This window comes from Saccostrea echinata, unplaced genomic scaffold (genome assembly GCF_033153115.1).
Source record: "Saccostrea echinata isolate AGI-Se365-2 ecotype Australia unplaced genomic scaffold, CSIRO_AGI_Sech_v1 ptg000050l, whole genome shotgun sequence".
NCBI lineage: Eukaryota > Metazoa > Mollusca > Bivalvia > Ostreida > Ostreidae > Saccostrea > Saccostrea echinata.
Genome location: NW_026889799.1, coordinates 2,598,857 through 2,621,852, shown reverse-complemented (window position 1 = coordinate 2,621,852; position 22,996 = coordinate 2,598,857). Strand labels below are relative to the sequence as shown.

General features: G+C 32.2%; 1 protein-coding gene across 1 annotated transcript; it reads right to left on the bottom strand.

Moving 5' to 3' along the window:
• Positions 1–11,958: 11,958 nt before the first annotated feature.
• Positions 11,959–21,416, bottom strand: LOC133203354 (heat shock 70 kDa protein 12A-like). Its single transcript, XM_061339149.1, has 6 exons — positions 21,402–21,416; positions 19,387–19,656; positions 18,241–18,453; positions 14,456–14,579; positions 13,363–13,587; positions 11,959–12,038 (listed from the first exon to the last, which is right to left on the bottom strand). Exons 1-6 carry the CDS (start codon positions 21,414–21,416, stop codon positions 11,959–11,961), a joined length of 927 nt encoding a protein of 308 aa, XP_061195133.1.
• Positions 21,417–22,996: the final 1,580 nt, after the last annotated feature.

The following is a 22,996-nucleotide window of genomic DNA, read 5'->3' as shown; positions in this document are numbered from 1 at the left end:
TATACATGAAAATATTCAACATGCATTGTAAAGAATATGATTGTAGTGATAGAAAATAGAAAAGTTCATAAACTTATCCAAAAATTGCAAAACTTATTACAATACTAATAAATAAACTAATTTTTTTTTTTACTTGGTTATGCCCTAGCAACATTGTATCTTTAAGATGTCCTAAATAGCACTAGTATATTTAGTAATATCACATGACTTCCACATCACGTGACAAGTCGAAATAAAAAAAAAAATTATCATCCTTATCTGCCCTTAGTTACTTCTTTTGTCATCAGTTTGGTTTATGTGGTGTTTTCTTCTGCTCCCTAACTTCCTCGACACCGAAGCATTCTATTGCCTATGTAAACACAATTTTTGGAAGAGCTATGACCTGTTCAGCGCTCCCTGCACCGTCACCGTAGCACATTTTGTAGAGCGTTTGCTCTGTGATCAGAAGGTCGTGGGTTCGAGCCCCGGCCGCAATAAAGCTAAGGCGCTAAAATATTCGTGTAACAGTTACTGTTTCTTCGCCAGGCGTTCGGCACATTGAAGTGAAAGATGCGGGTCTTTCGGGTGAGACCTTATAAGCCGAAGTCCCTTGTCATGGCAGGCGTTAGCACGGTAATGATCTAAATTTGAAGTCATTCACCGGTATATGATGACGTCTATATTTGAGTGAAAAATTCTCAAACGGGACGTAAGACAACATACAATTAGTCAATCAGTGCTCCTTTGCAGTGCAGAGACTAGGATGGACGCCATATCATCATTAGTCTGAAGTCAATTTCTCATTGTAATTCATTACAGGCCATTTAATCTTTCCTTTCCTGCCTACTTGCCCTTGATTTTTTTTCTCCTCCAACAAGAGACGTTGTCTCCTATCCACCATATCCGTTGTACCTACTAAATCCATGAGAAACATATTTCCCTTGTATCCACTAAAACCATTAGAAACCCATTTCCCTTGTATCCACTAAAACCAGAAGAAACCCATTTCCCTTCTATCCACTAAAGCAGAAGAATCCCATTCCCTTGTTGAGCTTACTTTGCTGCGTACAGTATTGTGGAGTGCCACCTGACCATGAAACTACTGCGTCTCACCAGCTAGAATAGCTGTGCGCTGCTGCCGGGTGGCCTTAAGAATGTTCGTCTAGGTTGCTTGTAGCTGGTACTGTTAGTGCTTTCTCATGATATCTGTTACTAGCGTTACTCGTCATCATCACCTTGGTCTCATCTTTCCTAGCGTCAACTGTTTTTCCAACGTTACATGTCTTTTCCTGTTGCCTTTGAAGATCACACATTCAAATTTGACTTAACAATTTACACAATGTAATGTATTTCACTTATTATCTCCGAAATAAAAAAAAAATGCAAATAACATTCTTTTTGTACAAAAATCTACTGATTTTATCAAACTGGAACGAAAATTTTGAATTACAGTTTAACTTTATTATCCTGAAGATCAATATCTCGAATACCAGAGATATATCTGAGCTACTACCGTAAATCTGCAAATTTTTACTATTGATAATTTTCTAGCAAATTTGCGCGTACATTGCATTCACAAAAATATTTTCTAGAAAATTAGCCAACAACAAAAAATATAAACAAAACTTTTGTTGACAGCTGGTGTCTATTTTTAACCCGGCGATCGAACAGGTGTTCGTAAGCAGTGGTCATTTTAAGAAACCTGTTTATGCTACGAGCTAATTACCAGCGATAATCCGTGTGTTGAGAGTGCCTTCACTACATTCAATATCGCACTATTGTTTGACAGGCTGTATGTCTCTTTTAAATTATTTCTCCAAGAAAGAAAGGCCAGTTGTTTTACCTTACAACGAATTCCTAGCACGACAAATTGTTTTATACCCGGTAGAAAATGTTTTTATCTGACATCGTTTTATATATTTTATGTACATGCTTGATTTTATAAAATGTTATGAAAACTTTAAAAAGATTAGATGTTTCATCTCTTCTAATATTTTTATCTGATTATTAAACATAACATCGTTTAATATTACATGAAGATGTAAGAACAAGGTACGGTTTTATTACAAACCTTGTCCTATGTTTTTCTTAAAAATGAAAGTGATGTAAAGAATTAAAACTCATGCTTTCTGAATCATTGGAATTCCATGCAGAAAGATCATACAAATCATTTTTCTCAAATGACTTTCTAAATACTAATTGTGACGTCATAAACATGTGGATTTTCCCGTATTTTCATTAAAAATTGCACCAATTTTCAATGCAGTTTTCTTTCAGATAATATTGTCCACAGACATCACCCACAAAGATTTTGAGATATGTGGTTTTTCAAAGAATTTTACACAACGTATCCGAAAATTAAAGTGGGCGATGGCTGTGGACTATTTCTTAAGGAAAAACCCCTCTGAATTTGTCATTTTGAGGCTTTTTCTGTTTAAAATAGAGAAATGCATCAAATTAATGACGTCATATTTCCAGAATGGTACTTCTTCATGCTAAATTCTTTCCTGATTTATCACAATCATATACTCAACTAACATTTACGCCACTGTCAAAACTTTTTGAAAACATTAAATTTTTAGGGCATAACAAAGCTAAAACCGTTCCTTCTTCTTTATTGTATGTACGAGGGATGTTCGTTAAAATCGTGGACAAGTTGTCTCGAGGGAAAAATAATCATCACTGCGTTCCAAAATTTTCACTACTCTTTAGTACATTTGTTATCAATAAACATAGCAAATTTCAAATAAATGTATGCTCAAATAAACAAAATATGAGATTTTATGTTATGTACGGTATCGCCTTACGGCGCAGGGATGATAACGTCGAAGTGTCTAAAGCAGCGAAATATTCAACATACGGTCTAACAAATGTAATTTTAGCAACTATCTAATTGCTAAAATTACATTTGTTAGACCGTATGTTGAATATTTCGCTGGTCAAGTACATTAAATATAGATATAATTAATTCATTTGCAAGATTTCATCAGGTTCGCAGCACTTTTCAGATATCTTCATACCTCTTGAATTTATGTGTAAAAGCTTGTCATAATTCATTGAGGGTATGCCCTTGCAATATATCGATTTGTTACCACCCTTCTATTAAACTTTAATGAATCTGCATACAAATATACGACAGTATCGCTTGTCTAGGGAATGTACGGGAAATATATGAATAAATCATAAAATAGACATCGCATCCAAGTTAACGGTCTCTCATAAATCTGCAAATAATATTTATAATTATTTATAATTATTTTCAACACTCTTTGTAGTGTGTGGAAATTGTTGCGAACCTAACTAACCACACACTACAAAGAGTGTTGAAAATAATTATAAATTAATCTTAGATTTTTACATGGTTATGCCCTTGCAATATTGGAATTTTAAGATGACCTCAATACTGCAGGTATATTTGCTAAGATCACGTGACTGCCAAATTACGTGACAAGTCTAAATAAGAAATCTAATCGTCTTCAACATGTAGTTTTCAACCATATTACATTTGTCCGATAATAGTAAAGTCCTAAAAAGAATCGCCCACCCTTGTAAATCGTCCATCCTTGTAAAAAATGTAATTTATGTCTAAAAAAAATTCGCCAATATTCCCATTTGGCACCTAAACTGTACTGCATACCAAAAATAAAGTAAATGTCTTGAAATTTTCCAAAAGACAACTTAATAGATAATGGATTAAAAATAGGATAGCATTAGCTATTTTATACTTTTGTTTCGAAATAATACTCGTGTATACTCTAATGAAACCCTGACATTTTAATTGTGCGCTGTAGGACCATACCCTGTGCATATTCAACAATAATAAAATCTTCATTTTTGTCTATTTTTATAAAATGTGTTTTAATTTGTTAAATAAACATTTGTTGAAAATTTCAGCTCAATGCACCCATTATCTTTCGATAAAAACGCTTTGTTGACGATTTTAACGGACAACCCTTGTACATGCATAAATTATAAACTGTTTTGAAAAACTTAAGCGCTTTTTAATTTTAGCGCCAATGACAATTCGCAAATCTTTGAAACGTAAAAATTAATCAACAGCTTTTTGACCAGATGCGCAAAAAATAAATAAATGACGTAAACATTTCTAGATCTACGGTAGTTCTTTTTGTTTTCTTTTTACCCTCCTTATTTCGAATCTTCGTATATTTCGAAGTCTAATATTGGTCCAGTCAGGTTTACGATGCTTGACTGTATTTTTGCATGCTCTCTGTTTGCTTAATAAAATGTTTTCCTGAAAATTATTTTTCCTTCAGGCTCAATATAAATATACATGTTGTTTCTTTAAACAAAACGCGCAGTTTTTATTTAATGTTTTTGAAATTATAATAATAATTCATCAAACAAAATCTCAATGAATTAAAATCATAATTATATAAATACATTCAAATGCTGATGTAAAATCTAGAAAATTATTTTTAAATTAAAGGATTATCTCCCTCATGCATAGCTCTGATCCTTCGATGTATTTAGCTCCAGTATTTGGCATCTTTTTCAGCTCTTCTAAGTCTTTTTTATTTAAACATTTTGGATTTCCAATGTTTCGGATTGAGCATCACTGAAGAGACATAATTTGTCGAAATGTGCATCTGGTGCATCAAAATTGGTACCGTATATGATTTACATCAATAGTTTGTGGAACGTTGTGAAATCTAGATGTATGCTCGTTACTTATGGCATTTTAGGAAAGAGGGTTCATTATTTGCTTGAATACGAGCATTATCCAAACTGAGAATGTTTTAAACATACACATGAAATAAAAATCCAGATATTCAAAAATCAAAGCTGTTCCTAGTCGAGGCTAGCTGCCACACGAATTCTTGGTGTTCCATCCGGTTTCGTTTGAAGTATAATTTAATTTCGAAGGCAATAGAATGCCTAGGATTAATTCTTTTTATGTTTTTTTTTATGTTCTCCCCCATAGACAGTGGCAAATTCATCAGCAGTGAGTATTGTCTGATGTGTAAAAATGTTAACCAAAATCTTAGAGCCTTCCTATAACCATATATGTACAAGCAAAATCCTACCTTTAACATAACCTTGGAATATATGGTTTCAAAACAATTTTAGACCCATATTCTTGATAAAATCGTAATGCATAACCTAGATGAAAGGAAGAAAAAAAAGGGATGATGAATGGCATAATCCATTAATGAGAAAATGCATTCTGCTAGAGCTATTTATTTCCTACTCTGGTCAACATCTTCACATAAAACATTGTTGGGGCCATGTCTTTTTTTCGCACTCCAAACATTAATCTGTAACAGTCTGATTATAAAAAAAATAACCAGTCCAATTATGTATTATCGGACTGTACAAATAAAAAACAACAGTACAGTAAATAAAAACAAAGTAAACCAAGGGTTATTTTTTCCAAAAAAATAAGCAAATTAAACATACATGTACATAAAGTCAGGACAGACATATGCAAGTAATATAAGGTGTAAAGAAGCAACGAATCCATGCAAGAAAATTAATTTTTCACATACCTCTCCCCTCTTAGCACAAACATAGAACAAAACATGAAAATGCAATCAGTATTTTTTGGCAAGGCGCAGTATGTTAAATAATCTTTTTACAAACTTTACAAATCAGTTGATCTGTTTTTCCTCCACTGAGTGACAAGTATTATTTAAATTCAGTTATTAAACTGAAATATTAAATCAGAAGTTAGAACCCAGACTTTCACTTTCAGTGGGGAAAATATTTTCCAATTTCGTATAGATCTGCATCGATTATGAGTACAATCTATCTGAAAGAAGCATTAGTCAAAAAGTCATTAAACTAAAAGAAAAAAAAAGAAATTCAGCGACCAAATTAAAAGGCAAAAAAAAAAAAACGCTTATCTTTTCATTTTAATCACATTTTTTAAAATAACAAAATCAAATTCTTCACTTCTCACATATAAAGCCCGAGTATCCATACATCATCACGCATCACGCATCACACTATAAAAATCATTGATGTCACGATTCATGTGATTGTAATAGGAAATTTGATTTCATTTCATTTTTAAAAGCAATTTAAAAATATTCTTGATTTGGATGTATATCTTAGCTCTGTAACCAGTATTTACCAATTGCATTCCATGTTTCTAACTTTGAATGCATAGTTTTATAAATTGTTTTTATTTGTTTACTTTTCATAAAATTAAATATATTTGTCATATTCATTCCTCCTTCATGCTTGCTTAAGCAGCACACATTTCTGTCTATTTTATTCATTTCTATTTCATAGCCAATAATTGGAATTATCAAATTCTTTATTATCAAAGTTTTCCCTTTAAATGTAAGGTTTCTAGTTTTCCAGACATGCAAACTGTTCATAATTTTTTTCTATTTTTTCCAACTATATTGCACAAGTATCGATATTATATCCATGATGTACCCCTAAAGTTTTTATGTTAGTTTTTATCCATTGATTTTTTTTAAATTTTGGTATTTTACCCTTTGATTTTCCAATAAACAACCCTTTAGTTTTTAAAAAGTTGATTTTTGCCCATGAAGCTCTTTCATATACTTCTAAAATATTAATGGAATTTATTATAGATTCTTCATCTTTATTTAATAGCTGTGTGTCATCGGCGAACAAATTTATTTTACACTATATATGTTGATCTTCTCCAGGAATTAAGATGCCCTTTATCTGAGGATTTTGTCTGATTGCACAAGCCATAGGCTCTATTTGAAGCACGTAAAGTAGGGGAGCTATAGGGCAACCTTGCCTTGCTGATCTTGATATTGAAAAGTATTTTGATACAAATCCATTTGTTTTAATGCAAATTTTTTTGATTTTATTAGAAGCATTTTTATCCATTTACAATATTTTTCACCAAAGTTAAATCTCTGTAATGTGGCTTCTATCCACCCCCATTCTATCCTATCAAAGGCTTTCTGTTGATCCAGAAATATTATTGCCCCTTCTAAATCTTCTTTTTCTGCATTATCGATCATGTCTTGAATTAATCTATTTGCATCACTTATATTTTTACCCTTAACAAATCCTTTTTGATCTGGGTGAATTAATTTTGGCAATACAACCTTTAACCTCTCAGAGAGTATCTTAGCAATAATTTTATAATCGTTGTTAAGCATAGTTAAAGGTCTCCAACTTTTTACATCTTCTCTTTCATTCCCTTTATGTATTAATGAAATTACTCCTTTAGTTTGCGAGTCACAGAGTATAGCCTTTTGAAAAATATATTTTATTACTTTTGAAAACTCAATTCTAATTGTATCCCAATATAATTGATAAAAAGTTGACAGTATTCCATCTTCCCCAGGTGATTTATATGGTTTTAATGACATAACTGCTTTGTAGATCTCGTGATCAGTTATATCGCTGTCAAGCATGTTTACGTCACCCTCATTTAATTTACATTGTACTGTCTCTAATAATAAATTTCCGCTTTCTCTATCCCAATCCTCAGTATTTAGTAATTTGTAATAAAATTTATTTGCTCTTCAATTATTGAGTCAATGTCAGTTTTATAAGTGCCATTTTTTGCTTTAATTCTAGTCCACATTTTTTTTCCGTTATTTTTTTTCTAATTGAAAGAAATATTTAGAAGGTGCTTCTCCTTCTCTAAACCACCTACATTTAGATCTTATAATTGCAGCTTCTGTCTTATCCGTATAAATGTCTTTGATTTTTTGTTCAAGATCGTTTTGATACTTTTTATCATTTGAAGGACTGTTTTTAATCTTTTCTAATTCTTTTTCTAATTTTGCAAGTTTCTGTTTATTAACATTTAATTTTTTTGACATCTCAATACATAATATTTTTATTTTATATTTTGTTAAGTCCCACCAATGTAAAATATCCTGACAATTGTCTAAACTTTTCTTGTATTTTTCCCCAAAATCAACAAAAGTTTTTCGGAAATCTTCATTTTTATAGTTTTTTCATTCATTGCCCATAGTCCTGGGCCTCTTTGGATATTATCCATTTGCAATTTTAATGTTTTCAAGCCGTGGTCACTAAATCCAAAGTGTATAATTGCACAGTGTTTACCTTATGTAATATATTTTCACTTGAAAGGAAAAAGTCTATTCTTGATTTTGAATTGCCCCTGTGAAATGTATAGCATTTTTTTTACGATTTCTTTCACGCTAAATATCTCGTAATTCATATTTTCTTATTAATTCATTTAGTTCACAGACTGCAACATCTTTACGTTAGGGCACCGGTTGCCTATCAATCTGATTATTTTTCGCGCAGTTGAAATCACCACATATGATTTTATGATTTGCTGTTTCATCAAATTTCACAGAGTTAAAAAATAGTTTTCTATCCACCCCATTATTCGGTGTGTAAATACACTTAATTTCCATTGTGAAATCATTTAATTTTATGCTTACGTTTATTTCCCTTCCTTCGTTATCAAATGTTATTTTATCTATTATTAATTCCGGTTTTTTTGTAAAGAATAATATTCCAACACCACGTGATTCGCTGGACCAATTATTCCAAATAGAGTTATACCCTTTAAACGTTTTCCATTCATTTTCCCACTTTTGCGTTTCTTTATCTGTTCCGTGTGTTTCTTGTAAACAAATGATATCGTATTTGCGTTTACTCAACCATGAAAAAGTACACATTCTTTGTTTTCTTATCTCTTAACCCGTTAATATTTATCGAGGCAATGTGTAAAGACATCGTAATGACAATAATGAAAAAAATCTAAAAAGACAAAAGGAGAAAAGAAAGAAAGAATAAATGACCTATATATACAAGTAATATGCACAAGTATGCTTATTGTTGCCCTGTGATTTTAACAGTATGAATCAAGGTCAGCGCAGGGTGCTACATGTATTTACATTTTTTGGATTTTACCCTGCTTTTCGGTCGAAGCTGGAGTGTTTGAACTTAACTTCCTTTTGGAGATACTTGGTGTTCGAAGAGGATCATCTACAGAGTTGTATTTACAGAAAATGTCGGCTATTTTCTCGGCTCCTTCGCTGCTAATATGTACACCGCAGGGGGTCGTTGCTGTCGTAAAATACTTTAGTAACAAGCCCTTGTTCGTTAATGAAGGAACTGCATATATCAATAACCGATAAACGTTCGTTTTTTTCACAAAGTTTTTCTATGAATTTATTGACATGCCAAGTATTGTCATTCATTTTTTAATTGCGGCGCTTTTTCCTTTCCTTGGGATGACAGTGCATACGGCGATTTGCGCTTCGGGGAAGGTTTCTTGAATTTTGTTGAGTCCCGTCATTACATTGGCTGTTAGATCTCCAATTTCATCCCGGCATCTTGTTACGTCATTTGTTCCCAAGTGAACAATAATGTTTTCAGGTGAAGATTCTCCTAATTTTTTTCTTGCGAATTCAAATAATTCTGGAACGTAGGACGATCCGGAGACCGAAGTATTTAAAATACTTGAATTCGTTTGCAGTTTGACGCCCCTAATATTACAGTATCAATCTGTTCGTCATGCTTTTCGTCCTGTTTTTCAGCTTCCGCATTGTTGTCAGGTCCGGATTGGTGGAAATCGTAGTGTAAGGCCTCTCTGCCTTCGCTAATTTCTGCGGCATATTTACCATATTTTGTTAGCATTTTTTCTGAAAGTACCCCACAGTTCTCTTTACTATGGCCCTGTTCCTTACAAAATCTACACACAGGATCGTTTTCACAGTCTTTTGCTATATGACCCTGTTTACTGCAGTTGTAACAGATTGGTTTGTTTACAGGTTTGTTAATACATTTGTACGAAGGGTGATCAGAATTTCCACAATATGGACATTGAGTGCGATTGTTGTCTGCAAAAATTCTGACTTCATGATCTCCAAATTTTGTTCTGTTAGGTAGAGTTGGAATACAATTTAATATTTGCAGGTATCGCGTGCCGTTTTCAATAGCTGTGTTTTTAATTGTGCCATGTTTGATGCTGCCCGCAACTACCTGCCCATACTGCATCATGTTTGTAGCTGTGAAGGAGTCTGGAAGTTCAACGGGAGCATCTTTCATTGTTACATTTGTTATTTGTTTGTCAATCTCATACAATGATACTGTTCGATTTTTTACCGTTACACCGGACATTAAAAGTTTTTCTTTTGTTTGCTCTTTTTTTAGTGTAATAACACAGTCTTTTTCAGTAATCTGAATTGCTTTTATGTCTTCAATATCAATATCACTGTTTTCTTTTAATCCTTCTAATACTTCTTCGTGAGTTACACCCTTGTATAACCGTGTAGAAAAGTGTATTGACAGATTTTTCTGTACTTACTGCATGCTGAATAGTCTTTCGCTAAAGTCTTTTGTTTTCAACGATCAAAATCGATTACAGTGATACTCACAGTTTGTTGTTGCATTTGTTGCAGCATATAAACCACATTAATGACTCACATAAATTCAGCAGCATACAGCACTCTCGAATAGGAAATATAAGCAAAGAAGATCAAAATACTCGGAGTGACCAGAAATGACTGCCGACCATACCAAGGGCCATAACTCTTCCAATTGAACGTTGAACACACGGTGAACGAACGGTGCACGCACGCTGAACAAACGTTGAACGAACGGTGATCGAACGGAAAACTAGGAAAGTAGAACGTTTCAGGAACTGTACGTAGTGCATGCTTTTGCGTATCGAATCAACTGAGAGAGATATATCCCGAATGCAGGTGATGAAGGTATAGTGCTGCATAAGTAAGGGAAGTTGACGATTGAAAAGTCATCATGTTTATCACAAAGCTTGGTTGTTGAATTACCATTAAGGTTTTTTTCTAGTAAGATATCCAAATATGAAAGAGATGTGTTGGACACTGTGGTGTCTTTTATTTCAAGCTCACTCGGAAATATCGCATCGACATCAGAATGGAAATAAAAATTGTTAATTGACAATACGTCGTCGATATATCTAAATGTCGAGTTGAAGGCCACAGCAAGCGTTTTCTTCTTTTCATGTGAAAGATTTTGAACAAATTCTGCTTCACATGAATACAAAAATAGGTCTGCTAATAACGGAGCGCAATAGGTACCAATGGGAATTCCAATAGATTGTTGGAAGACCTGGTCTCCAAAAACCACATAGATATTATCAGTCAGAAGCTCAATCATCTTTTTAAAATCGATTTCAGAGTACTTGTGTGTACAATCAGAATGTTTTTTAACAAAATAATTTTGCAAATGACCAATGACAAAGTAAGTAAATTTACGAGTTCCACTTTTATTGAAAAAGCAGCTGTCAATGATATCAGAAAGCCTGGACTTTGAGGAAAACATTTACTCTGGCCTTCAACTCGACATTAAGATAAATCGACAATGTTTTGTCGATTCACAACAGTTATCTCAATTAATACGTTGACTCCATATATCCCAGTGAACTTGAAATAAAAGACCCCGTGGAGTCTTCCAGATCTTTTTCATATTTTGATGTTTTGCTGACTATAGAAGATAAAAGCCAACTTATAACTAAACTGCATGACGAAAAACATGACTTGAGCTTTCCCATAATCACCTTCCTTTATTTATATAGTTACATGTACGAGTATATTCCGCTATCACCAGCGCATTGTATTTTTGTCTCCCAACTTATTTCATACTCAGGTGAATTCTCTGAGTATGACAAATTTTCAAACCGAGGCAGGCTAATCATGAATTAGTTGATGTTTCAGAGATTTCAACAACCTCGTTAAGAGTCATCAGTTTCAAATTCTTTTGTCGTTATAATCACCTTGTTATCAAATATAAGCTAGCATTAGATCGTATTCTGGCTGACCTGTTTCATACCAATTGACAGCCCTTTATTTGCACTAAATTTGACAACGGAAGTTTTCGTTTTCTTGATTAAACTATAGGGCTCACGACGTATGTGACCGGTCCACAGGGGATGCTTGCTTCTCCTAGGCACCTGATTTCATCTCTGGTATTTCTGGCGGTCCATGTTCATGCCTTACTCACAGATTTGTATTGTTTGTAGACTTTTTCCAGATCGATAGCTATTCGTTATCGTTACCTTTTTTCATTGTCATTGTTGTCTTTGTTATCATCTTCATCACCTTTATCAACTTGTGTCACGACAGGGGGCATATCTTTAAAAAAGTAATTAAAGAAAAAATATACCTAAATTATATATATATTAAATTAAATTAACTTATCAATGTAATTTTTCCCATTTATTAATAATTACAGCTGTCATCATATATGTATATACGAACAAGAAATTTGTATCCAAAACTGATTCCGGAAAGATATTTTTTTTTTTTGTTTTACATGTATATATCATACAACTTAATTAAAATACCTGTTCAATGTATGTTATGAATAAAAAATTGTAACATTGTATTTAGTTGCATGTATCAAGCACCCTGCGAGGATTAACTATTATATATATTGTTATAGAGGGCGCTAAGTCTTTGCTTCATCCCAAGTAGTTGCCCAATATCACCAGTAATTTTATAGGTTTGCAAAATGAATGTTATTTTAAAAAAAAGTATAGACATCTTTAGCACACAAACAGAACTACTTTGCAATGAACAGTAAAAATCATATCATATGCATCAGAATCAGAAACTTAAAGTTGACGACGCAGGCGTGTAATGAAGAAAAGAGCACCCTCAGCAGCTGAAACCTTTTTTTTTTCCAAAAGCCTAAGATTTAAAGAAAAACGCAATTCGCGGACTCCGTAGAGCATCATGTGTCAGGACTAAATTTAGCTGTGTGTATCATTTGGTTTCGAACGTTGCAACATATATTAAATAAAAGTAATGAGACTCTTGCATGATAAAGATGTATGTATCATAAAATAAATCTGGTTCTATCTAACATGAATATGTTTGAGTTAAGAAGCTTTACATTTGAGACTAGGTGTTTGAACCAGACAAGGATTCGAGCACATATTAGCATACTTAACGCATTAATTTTCTCCGTCTTTTTGTATTGGTTTTACAGTGTATCATGTATTCTTTTATTTACCTATATTTACAAAGAAAGTTTCATTAAAAACACATATAGAACAAGAACACATGCTGAAATAGATGTATTAAATGTGTCCTCCATGTAAAACTGCTCCTTTGGCAATAAACATTTCTGGGTCTTTTATCGTATGTATTCTAAAAATTGAATTACTCTGGAACTCTTCCTTGACGCATTGAAAAATTATATCAGAAGTTAAAAGCCACCCAAATAGGTATACTTCTGCATCAGATCTGATTTTCGGAAGGTTGTTTAGAGTTGCTCTAATGCACAATTTAATCTGTAATATGCATTGGTCAAAGAAAGTTTTGAATTTCTCATGTGATATTTCAAGTGTTCCTGCCTTGAGATATAATCCACGTTTGTCAACGATAATGGGAAACTCTTCATTTTTTGTAACTTTGTAAACATTTAAAGTTTTTGAAACGTCAAAATGTATACTTGAGGGGGGAACTAGTTTCAGGTCATGACTTTTCCTCATAAAACTGCCAAACAGTTTGAAGTAGTCTGCTCTTTCTTTAAGCTTATAGGACTCAAGAACTTGTCTACTGAACACCTCATCCAAACAATTTTCAAAAGCTTTCAGAATAGTTATTCCTCCAGAATCTGCTATAGTCTCCACAAATGTTTCCTTCTCCGTACATGCATATATTTTCGTTGATCCACCTAGAAAATTTTCAAAATTGAACCATTACATAATAATTCCAGTTATGTATTTAATTTCTAATTTTCCATAACTATATATTTATTTCATAACAATTGGTTTAAATGATTAAGCTCACGATATATTAGAAATTGGAGATGTCTGAAATATTAACAAATATATATATTTTTATACTTAATTTATTCTTTTTCATGTAAAGTTCAAATCTATGCCTATTTTCAAACAACTAAATTTGTGGATTCTTTAAAACTCTATTTTTATTTAATAATTTTTAATTTAATTTTTTGGGGGGATTTTCACCGTTTCGGCCTGAGCATCACTGAAAGGACATAATTTGTCGAAACGCGCATCTGATGCATCAAAATTGATACAGTATATGATTTACATTATGACCCATGGGTCGAGGTCTCTGCAGGTGGACTATTAGTCCCCGAGGATCTCTACAGTCCAGTTACCTACTACTTCGGTACTAGCTTGAAAATACAGAATATATATTTCATTGCTTTGGTAAAATTTAGAAATTTATTTCAAAATTAAAGGATTATCTCCCTCACGCATAGCTGTGATCCTTCGACGTATTTGGCTCCAGTCTTTTGCACCTTTTTTCAGCTCTTCCAAGTCTTTTTTATTTAATTTTTTTTGGATTTTCAACGTTTCGGCTTGAGCATCACTGAGGAGACGTAATTTGTCGAAATGCGCATCTAGTGCATCAAAATTGGTACCGTATATGATTTACATGCAATAAACGTATGTCCTTCCATTTACTTGCCGACGAATTCAGTAAAATTCAGTTAAAACATTTTTGCTTTACATGTAGTGACTTGATGCCAAATAGTAATAAAACTGTAAATTGCTACAACATTTACTTACCTCCCAAATCGACTAATAGGCACTTTGATTTTTCAATTTGATCACTATACTGGCACATTTGTTGCCATTTGACTGCTGAAACGTGTTCCTTTTCTAAATATAGTCTACTCTGTGGTATTCCAGCCTTTCAAAATAAATTCAATTGAATCTTTATAAGATGGGAATTTATAACATGAGGCCTTGGACAACAGTACTCATCGGAGTCAAAATGGCCCTTCCGTTCTTTATTAGCAGATTTTTATCTCCTATACATTCACATGTAAAACTTTGATCGAATGTTCTATCCAATCCTACCCCCCCCCCCCCTCTCCCCCAAGGTGTCTTGCTTTGAGCAAATTTGAATCTAAACCATCTGATGATGCTTCCATATTTATCTGACTTTCCATGACTTTGCTATTCTTGAGAAGATTCTTTTTTTTAAATATGTAGGTATCCCTCCCTTGGGGTCGGGACTTGAAAAAAAACTTGAAATTTACACTAACCTGAGGATGCGTCCATATCAATAAGTCTAGTGATGGATTTGTAATTGTTGAGAAATATTTTTTAAGAATTTTTTTATATATATTTCTTCATAAATGTTAAACTCAAATCTCCATATTCAAATCAACATAGCCTTGTGGTCATGTTTTGAACAAACTCGAATCCTACCCTTTTTTTGAGAATGTTTCTATATAATATAACTAAACACGGTTTTTATTTTCTTGAGAGGAAGATTTTTAAAAAGCTTTCTATATATTCCAATGTAATACATTGATGTCCTGTTGTGGTTCAACCCTTCTACTGGATAAATTGAGTTGAACAACTTTGAATCTACAATGCTTTGGTACATGTATGCTTCCATATTAATATGACTAATCATTACTTTCTTGTTCTTGAGACGCAGCAATGTTAAGGCGTACTGTGAAGAAATCAAAGGAATATGAATTTGCATAAATACATACCTTTTTAAACTGAATTTATTTTTGTGTAGCTTCTATATTATCACATGACCTTAATATTAATTAAAATAACATTGTATACCCCGCACTGTATTGAATATGGTTTGGTCACGTTATTTGACAGTCACGTGATAAATGTATGTAATGTGTACTGCATGTAGGTCATAAACAAATTTCAGTATCAAAAGGGAATACCCTAGTTCGAATTAAAGACTTAAGCAATAAATTGTTTCTACATATCTTGTAGTTTATGGAAAGTGCATCTGCTTTAAATAGAATTCGCATTTTATTAGTTTAACATTCAAGTTATTTAGCTCTAGTCGAAATATGTGTGACCTTTTCCAAGTATTTAAGGTATTTATTAAGTTATGCTCTCTTTTTTTAGGAAAGTACTTTCCAAGCTAAGGAATGTTCCCGTTATGTATATTTAAAAAATACTCAAGATCTATAAAGTGTACGCCTTTCAAAAACGCGATTTAACGAGGTACCTCGGCGTGAAACATGCAAATCCTGTACAAAAACACGGTAGAATTGATTCAATATATTCTCTCGATAATTTTTATATGATGGCACTAAACAAAGGTTTCAGATTTGTATTAATGGTCTACCTAATATTTGCAAATAATATTCTCTTTAATAATAATACGTCATAGTCGACAAGTGCAATGCGATCATTGACTTGTTTATATCTTACTGTTAGGATTTAACTTGAGATAAGAATGAATGAAGTGGTAAGTTTGATGTATTTCATTACTCATATGCAGTTAAAATCGCAAATTATTTCGTTTTCTAGATCTGTTATTGTGAGGAATTGCTATTTTTGTGTGATGTCACAATAAGCATTTTCCGTATAATTTAGACCCAGCCACTTTCATGCAGCCTTAACAGAGCTGTGGATAAAGATTTTAAAAGACTCTTAACATATTCCTATGTAAAAAAAGAAATCCTACCCCCGTGGATTATGATTTGAACGCATATACCTGAGGATGCTTTCATAGCAATATGACTAGTTATGACTGTTGCTCTTGAGAAGATGCCTCCCATGAGAATACATCACTCAGTCGACTGAATGGAAACTGAATGTCCACTGATGGTCATTGAAAGGTCACTGAAAAGATCCTTACCCATGGCTTTTCCATGATCTTTCAGGTACCACTTAGACGACTGAACGGCAGATACATTTCAGTGGCCTTTTTGTTATCGTTCGGTTGTTTATTTTTATTGAATAATCGGCTTATTTTTTAACGAAGAGATTTATTTCAGTATTTTCTATTATATTTGTATTAAATTGTTCTGATAAAAAGTGAACCTAAGGGGAAAATTGCATGCGGAAACCGGGTTCGAACTATGTTCCTCTTACTTGATAGTCTGTAGGCTTTTTTTCTCTTTTATCAAATCTGTAGGCTTATCCATGAAGCCAAGGCGTCGTGTTGAATATTAACCAGATTAAAACCAATAAATTTGTAGAAATCGAATCGGAACACCTTGTTCACCTGTTGTATCGATGAGCTTGGCGATGTATTTATATCTTGTATACATTTTGTATACTATATGTTAATTGCGCGAATTTTGGGGGCAGTCAAATAAGTTACACATCTCCTATCAGGATAATGTCATTTATCGGCGATGGTCTCCTGTTCTTTTTTTAAAGAAATGAAAAATGTTCACCTCGGAGAACGGTGTGATTTTTCAACGGAATTCTTCATCGGAAAAAAATATGTAAAATAATTTCAAAACGATATCTTATAAAAGCTAAAATATCATTTGATTTTAACAATTAAGAAGCAAAATGTACAATTTTGAGTTTCTTCCACAAGAGGCATAAATAATCATTCACTGGAGGATATTTCCACGAAAACTAACCGCATTAGACATAAAAGATTTATATGTCTTTTTTGACCTATTTTGGTTGTAAATGATGGGACTAATCAATTTCTAAAATATTAAGATTTTGTAAACTTTCTATGATGTTCAAAATTCAACCTTTCTGCAACCATCCTTATTAATGTATACATTTCTTTTTCACTTAAAATCCCATTATTGTGAAAGTTTGAATGAAAAATTAAAATCTGAGCGGTTAAACTTATTCATTTTACTCATATAAACATAACTTAGGTTGTTATTGTCAGGATTTTTGATAAAGGTTTGTTTGTATCATCTGTCCTTAAGATGTGAAAAAAATATTAAATTGTTAAAGAATTATTTCTATTAAAGTAATGAAAAGCTCATGAAAAAATTGTTAATTACAACTGAAAGGTTCCTAAAAGGCGACTGAAAGATGACAGAAGGGGAGCGGAAAGGTCTCCGAAAGATAACTGAAATATGCCCGCTGAATGGTGCCTGAAAGGTACCTGAATTGCAGCTGAAAGGTCACTGAACTGTATCTTCCATTTAGTGACTGAATGGCGACTGAAAAGTCACTAAAAGCAACTTTTAATTTTTAACTTAAAGGTTTTGTTTCTTCCTGTGTTTTTCAATATTTTTTTTTCTTTATATTCTTATGTAAAACTTTGATCCCCCATTTTGGTCCTACCCTACCCCGGCGGTAATGATTTTAACATATATGTATCTGAACTACCTGGGAATGCTTCAATTTCCAATTCCAATGCTTATTTTGGCTAGTTGTTGCTTTCCTATTCTTCAGAAGATTTTTCAAGATTTTTTTTCCTTTACATTCCTATGTACAACTTTACTCTCTTTTCTTGCTTCAGCCTAGCCCTGCGGGTTATGTTTAAATCAAATTTCAACTATACACTATTGTAGGATGCTTTCATTTCATATGACAAAACTTTTTTTTAAAATTCTTTTTTCTTTTTACAAAATGAAAAACAATTCAATAATGCTTACACGGAGAGCTGCTTCTTTTAAAAATTCCTTGGCGACCGGTTCCCATGTTTCTGGAAAAGTCAAAACCCAACGAAAACTTGTCACTCCAGGAAAAGATTCTTTAGCCATTTCTTCTACCCTACTCTTTATAAATCCGATGGTTTCAGCATACACATCCATCAAAAATACATAACCACGACCCCTTTGATCTGCTGCGCGCCACAAGCGTATATCCTAGAAATAAACTTTAGATAAGTCTTGATTTATGCAATGAAAATAATATTAAGTATCTATCTATGGGCCATTGCACATTGATTGAATGTTATTATACTTTAATTATGTATTCAACATCATCAAATGGTCCCACCTCGTCACAATGGTACCAGGATATGCACAAATTTACACAAACAGGATGTTACTTGACATGGGGATACTTTCAAGTAATATGACTTAGCATACTGGAATCATTTTGATTCGTGGGATTCAATGTTCATGAGGAAGCAAAATTTTACTTGTTCGTAGAGACAATATCTCCTGGATTACTCGTTTTTTGTGGTAGATTCAATTATATAATATATTTATAAAATAAAGTTCGAGGGGATGTAAATTCGTGGGTAAGGGTATCCCACAAAATCCACTAACATTGATGGTGGTAGATTCAATTATATAATATATTTATAAAATAAAGTTCGAGGGGATGTAAATTCGTGGGTAAGGGTGCCCCACAAAATCCACGAACATTGATGGTTCCACAGAGGTTCAGTTGTTCGTTTCTTTAAAAAGGAATACTTGTTTGCACACTACGCAGGGCTTAATTTACCAGATCATTAGAGAGAGAGGCCATTTATGGGTCTGACCGGTCGATAGGTTTTCTTAGTCTCCTAGGCATTTGGTTGCACCCTGTGAAAGCCCATGTTTAACCGTGTTCTACAAAAGTATTTTCTCTGCATTTATGAGACTGATCCTTGTTCATTTATCTTCATCTTTTCATGCGACGAGTGTGTTGAAATGAGCCCATTAAGGATTTTTTGAAAATCAAAGAACTTTGCAAATCGGCAGACAAAAGACACAATATAAAAATTGCGTTTTTATATAAAATAAAAAAAATAATAAAAATATATTTTTATCTAGATATGATCATAAAAACGGAACTTGAATAAAAATCACCTGATGTGTTGGAAGATTCATTTTCATGTTGAAATTTCTGATGAAACACAATGTTTCTGGTTTATTCGATTTTATATATAATTCAACTGCTTTTTTTCCAAATGCCATGAATTTCCGCTCCTCACTAAATAGTATAACAGATTCTTCGATATTTGTTATTACTTCTGAATGATATATTTGATTCGATTTCCTTTTAAAGCAGGCAAATCCTGATTTAGTGTGCGTTGTTCCAATATCAATTGAAGCTGCAATATACTCTTTATCGACATTCTTAAAACAATAAGAAACGAAAAAATTAACTCATAAATGTTCATGTTTATACTTTTTGTAAAAAATAAATGTTAATCTTATTCTTGAAAGAATTAATATGAGATGTAGCTAAACTTAATAAACATAATATACACAATACTCACAGGAAATCCTTCAGTAATTAAATCTTGAGAAAAAAAATTAAATATAAGAAACAAGATGTACGATATATATATATATATATATATATATATATATATATATATATATATATATATATATATATATATATATATATATATATATATATATATATATATATATATATATATATATCCTATGAATATTGCTAGCTTAGGAATTTATATAATACCAATATAGACTGGAATGCCCATGCGCAATTATATTCCCTGTTTGTAGAAAGCAGGATTCACTAAGCCAACACCCTCCCCTCCTCCTCAAACTCAGTCAGATTTTCTTTTGAATGTTATGTTCTATGCGAATTAACGCCCATAGCATATTTTGTCATATGTAATGCTTTGTTTGTTTTTTTTCTAATCCCTTCAATGTACTAGTCCAAATATTTTTCAGTTAAGTACAGATGATACAAACTTTTATAAAAAATCCTGAAAATAATAACCTAAGTTATATTTATATGAGTAAAATGAATAAGTTTAACCGCACAAATTTTACTTTTTCATTCAAACTTTCACAAATATGGGATTTTAAGTGACAAATAAAAATGTATACATTAATAAGGATGGTTGCAGAAAGGTTGCATTTTGAACATCATAGAAAGTTTACAAAATCTTAATATTTGAAAAATTTATTAGTCACGTCATTTACAACCAAATTAGGTCAAAAATATATACCAATCCAGGCATCCATATTTCTGTTTGTATCATCTGTCCTTAAACCCAAATATTCCCATGTTGTACATAATTTATTCAGCAAATGCATAATATGTTCTATGCAACCTTTTTTATTAGTAGGACTGTTAGCCTAGTTGCATGCTTTTTGATTTGGGCATATTATGTACTTTTACGCAACATTATTTCTATTTGTTATGTATATTTCTATTTGTTTTTCTCATTTATGTTCAATAAATGACCTATTTTATCTTTCTTGAGGAGTTGTTCTCTTTCTAACTATGGCTGGTAGGCAGACAAACACACACACACAACACACCCACACACACACCCACCCACCCACCCACCCACCCACACACACACACACACACACACACACACACACACACATATATATATATATATATATATATATATATATATATATATATATATATATATATATATATATATATATATATATATATATATATATATATATATATATATATATATATATATATGTGGTGAGGGTGTGAGGGTATGTGTGTGTGTTCCCTTTTGTGGATGCCATTGATGCCAAATTGTACATAATTATCTAATTTTGTCTTCTAAAGATTTTCTCTATAAGTTAAATTCTTATTTACCATTTTTATCAACAAAAGAAAACACTATTTATCCTTTTATTGTGCATTTGTATGTTAGTTTGTATAGGTTAAAACACACTGTAGAATATAGCTAAAAAATACATTATCGATTTTTAAAGTTTTGTTGTGTTACTCATTTCGAATATTATCATGTTTTTAACCACAGAGCGCATCCACTAGCATTGGTAATCAAAAGTGACCGAGTTTTCAAAAAACAAATTCCCTATCATTTGACACACTTTTACGCCAAAGCAAATCATAAAATAATTACCATACCACTAGACATTTAGTTTCCTTACAATTGTTGACTCGACAACAAAAAAAATAAAACCCTTTCTTTTGTTATAAATTTTATAACTTATGTTAACCTGAGGCTTGAACGTAAATGTTTGTCTATTTTCTCATGACAGGAAAGTGTTTAGCGACATACAAAGAATTACCTTTATTAGTTCTTCTTATTTCTGCCAATTGCAAGACGCCTCCATTTGAGTACAAGGGATCTTGGTTTTCTGGATTTCGAAAAAAAAATGCTTTATTGACTTTCAAAAGTTTTATGAGTATAGAAAAAAAAATATTTGCAACAAACTTTGATTCGGTAGACTTATATTCTGAGGTCTACACTAACTTTTGTCTGATTGTCTGTGTGAAATATGGAAAAAACGAACAGTATTCAAGCTCATACGTCCATTTAAAAAAAATACAAATCGAACATTGTAAACACGGACCTATAAAACATAAGAGATGTGACGAGTTGCCTTGGAAAATGAGGATCCCCGTTTACCAGTCACATCCGTCATGTGCTTCTTGTCATGATTTAAAAAAAACGAAAAAAAAAAAATCCGTAGATAAGTCATTGCTAAAAAAATAGCCTAACAATTAATATAACAAGGTCAGTAAGCATTTGACATTAAGATAAATTGCATTTGTTGACAAGGTCTTTTTACCGATTATTGAACTTGCGAAACTCGATTACTGATACTCTATTTCATCAACTTATCTGCCAATAGCTTGACTCGTTTTAGAAATCGTTTGTAAGTAGGACATGCTTTGTAATAACATTACTTTAAAAATTACGCACTTCCAAAAAAATCAAACTGCGTTAAATTTGGGACAAAGTTAACGCACTTTGAAAAAAAATATTTCTTTTCAAAGTGCGACCATATTAACGTACTTTGAAAAAAATGTGCACGGATTGGTCAATATTCTAGCTAATGCCAATAGCATGTCTATCTTTGCATAAAAAGGTTCCGACGCATAATGTAGGTATGATGGCAATGATATTAATGGACTTTCAATTTTAAAAGAATTACAATTCAATGCACTAACGACTTCATTATACTTTTTATTGTATTTAGAATATTCCAGTTTTTTTTTTTTTTTTCAAATATGACCTTTAGGGTTACATGTATGAGAAATGCAACAAATGGGGTCCAAGTTTTTAAACTTATTAAAAATAATTTCCCCGTATAATATGATGATCATTTTATAGCTATTTGATAATCATGAAAAAAATGTTTATTTCCTCACAATATGATGGCTCTGTTTTAATTGTTATTTGATTAGTATTAAGAGGTATGAAAAATCAATTATTTATGCATTTCAAACAATTTTGTTTTGTTTTTGATTTGGCCAAAATATAGTTAGTTGACTATTGTTGATTAGATCAGCGATATGGTCCCCGAGCCTCTCTTCTTCAATATAACAGGACGATTTTTTTTTTTCAGGAAAGATTATCGCAATTTTTTCATCTATTTTATATATATTCTAAAATTTCTTGAGAGAAAGTATTTTTAGCGGGGATGTTAACTTTGCCTTATTTGGTGGTTTTGTAGTAAGCCGCTAAAATTTTCATCGTCAAATTTGCAC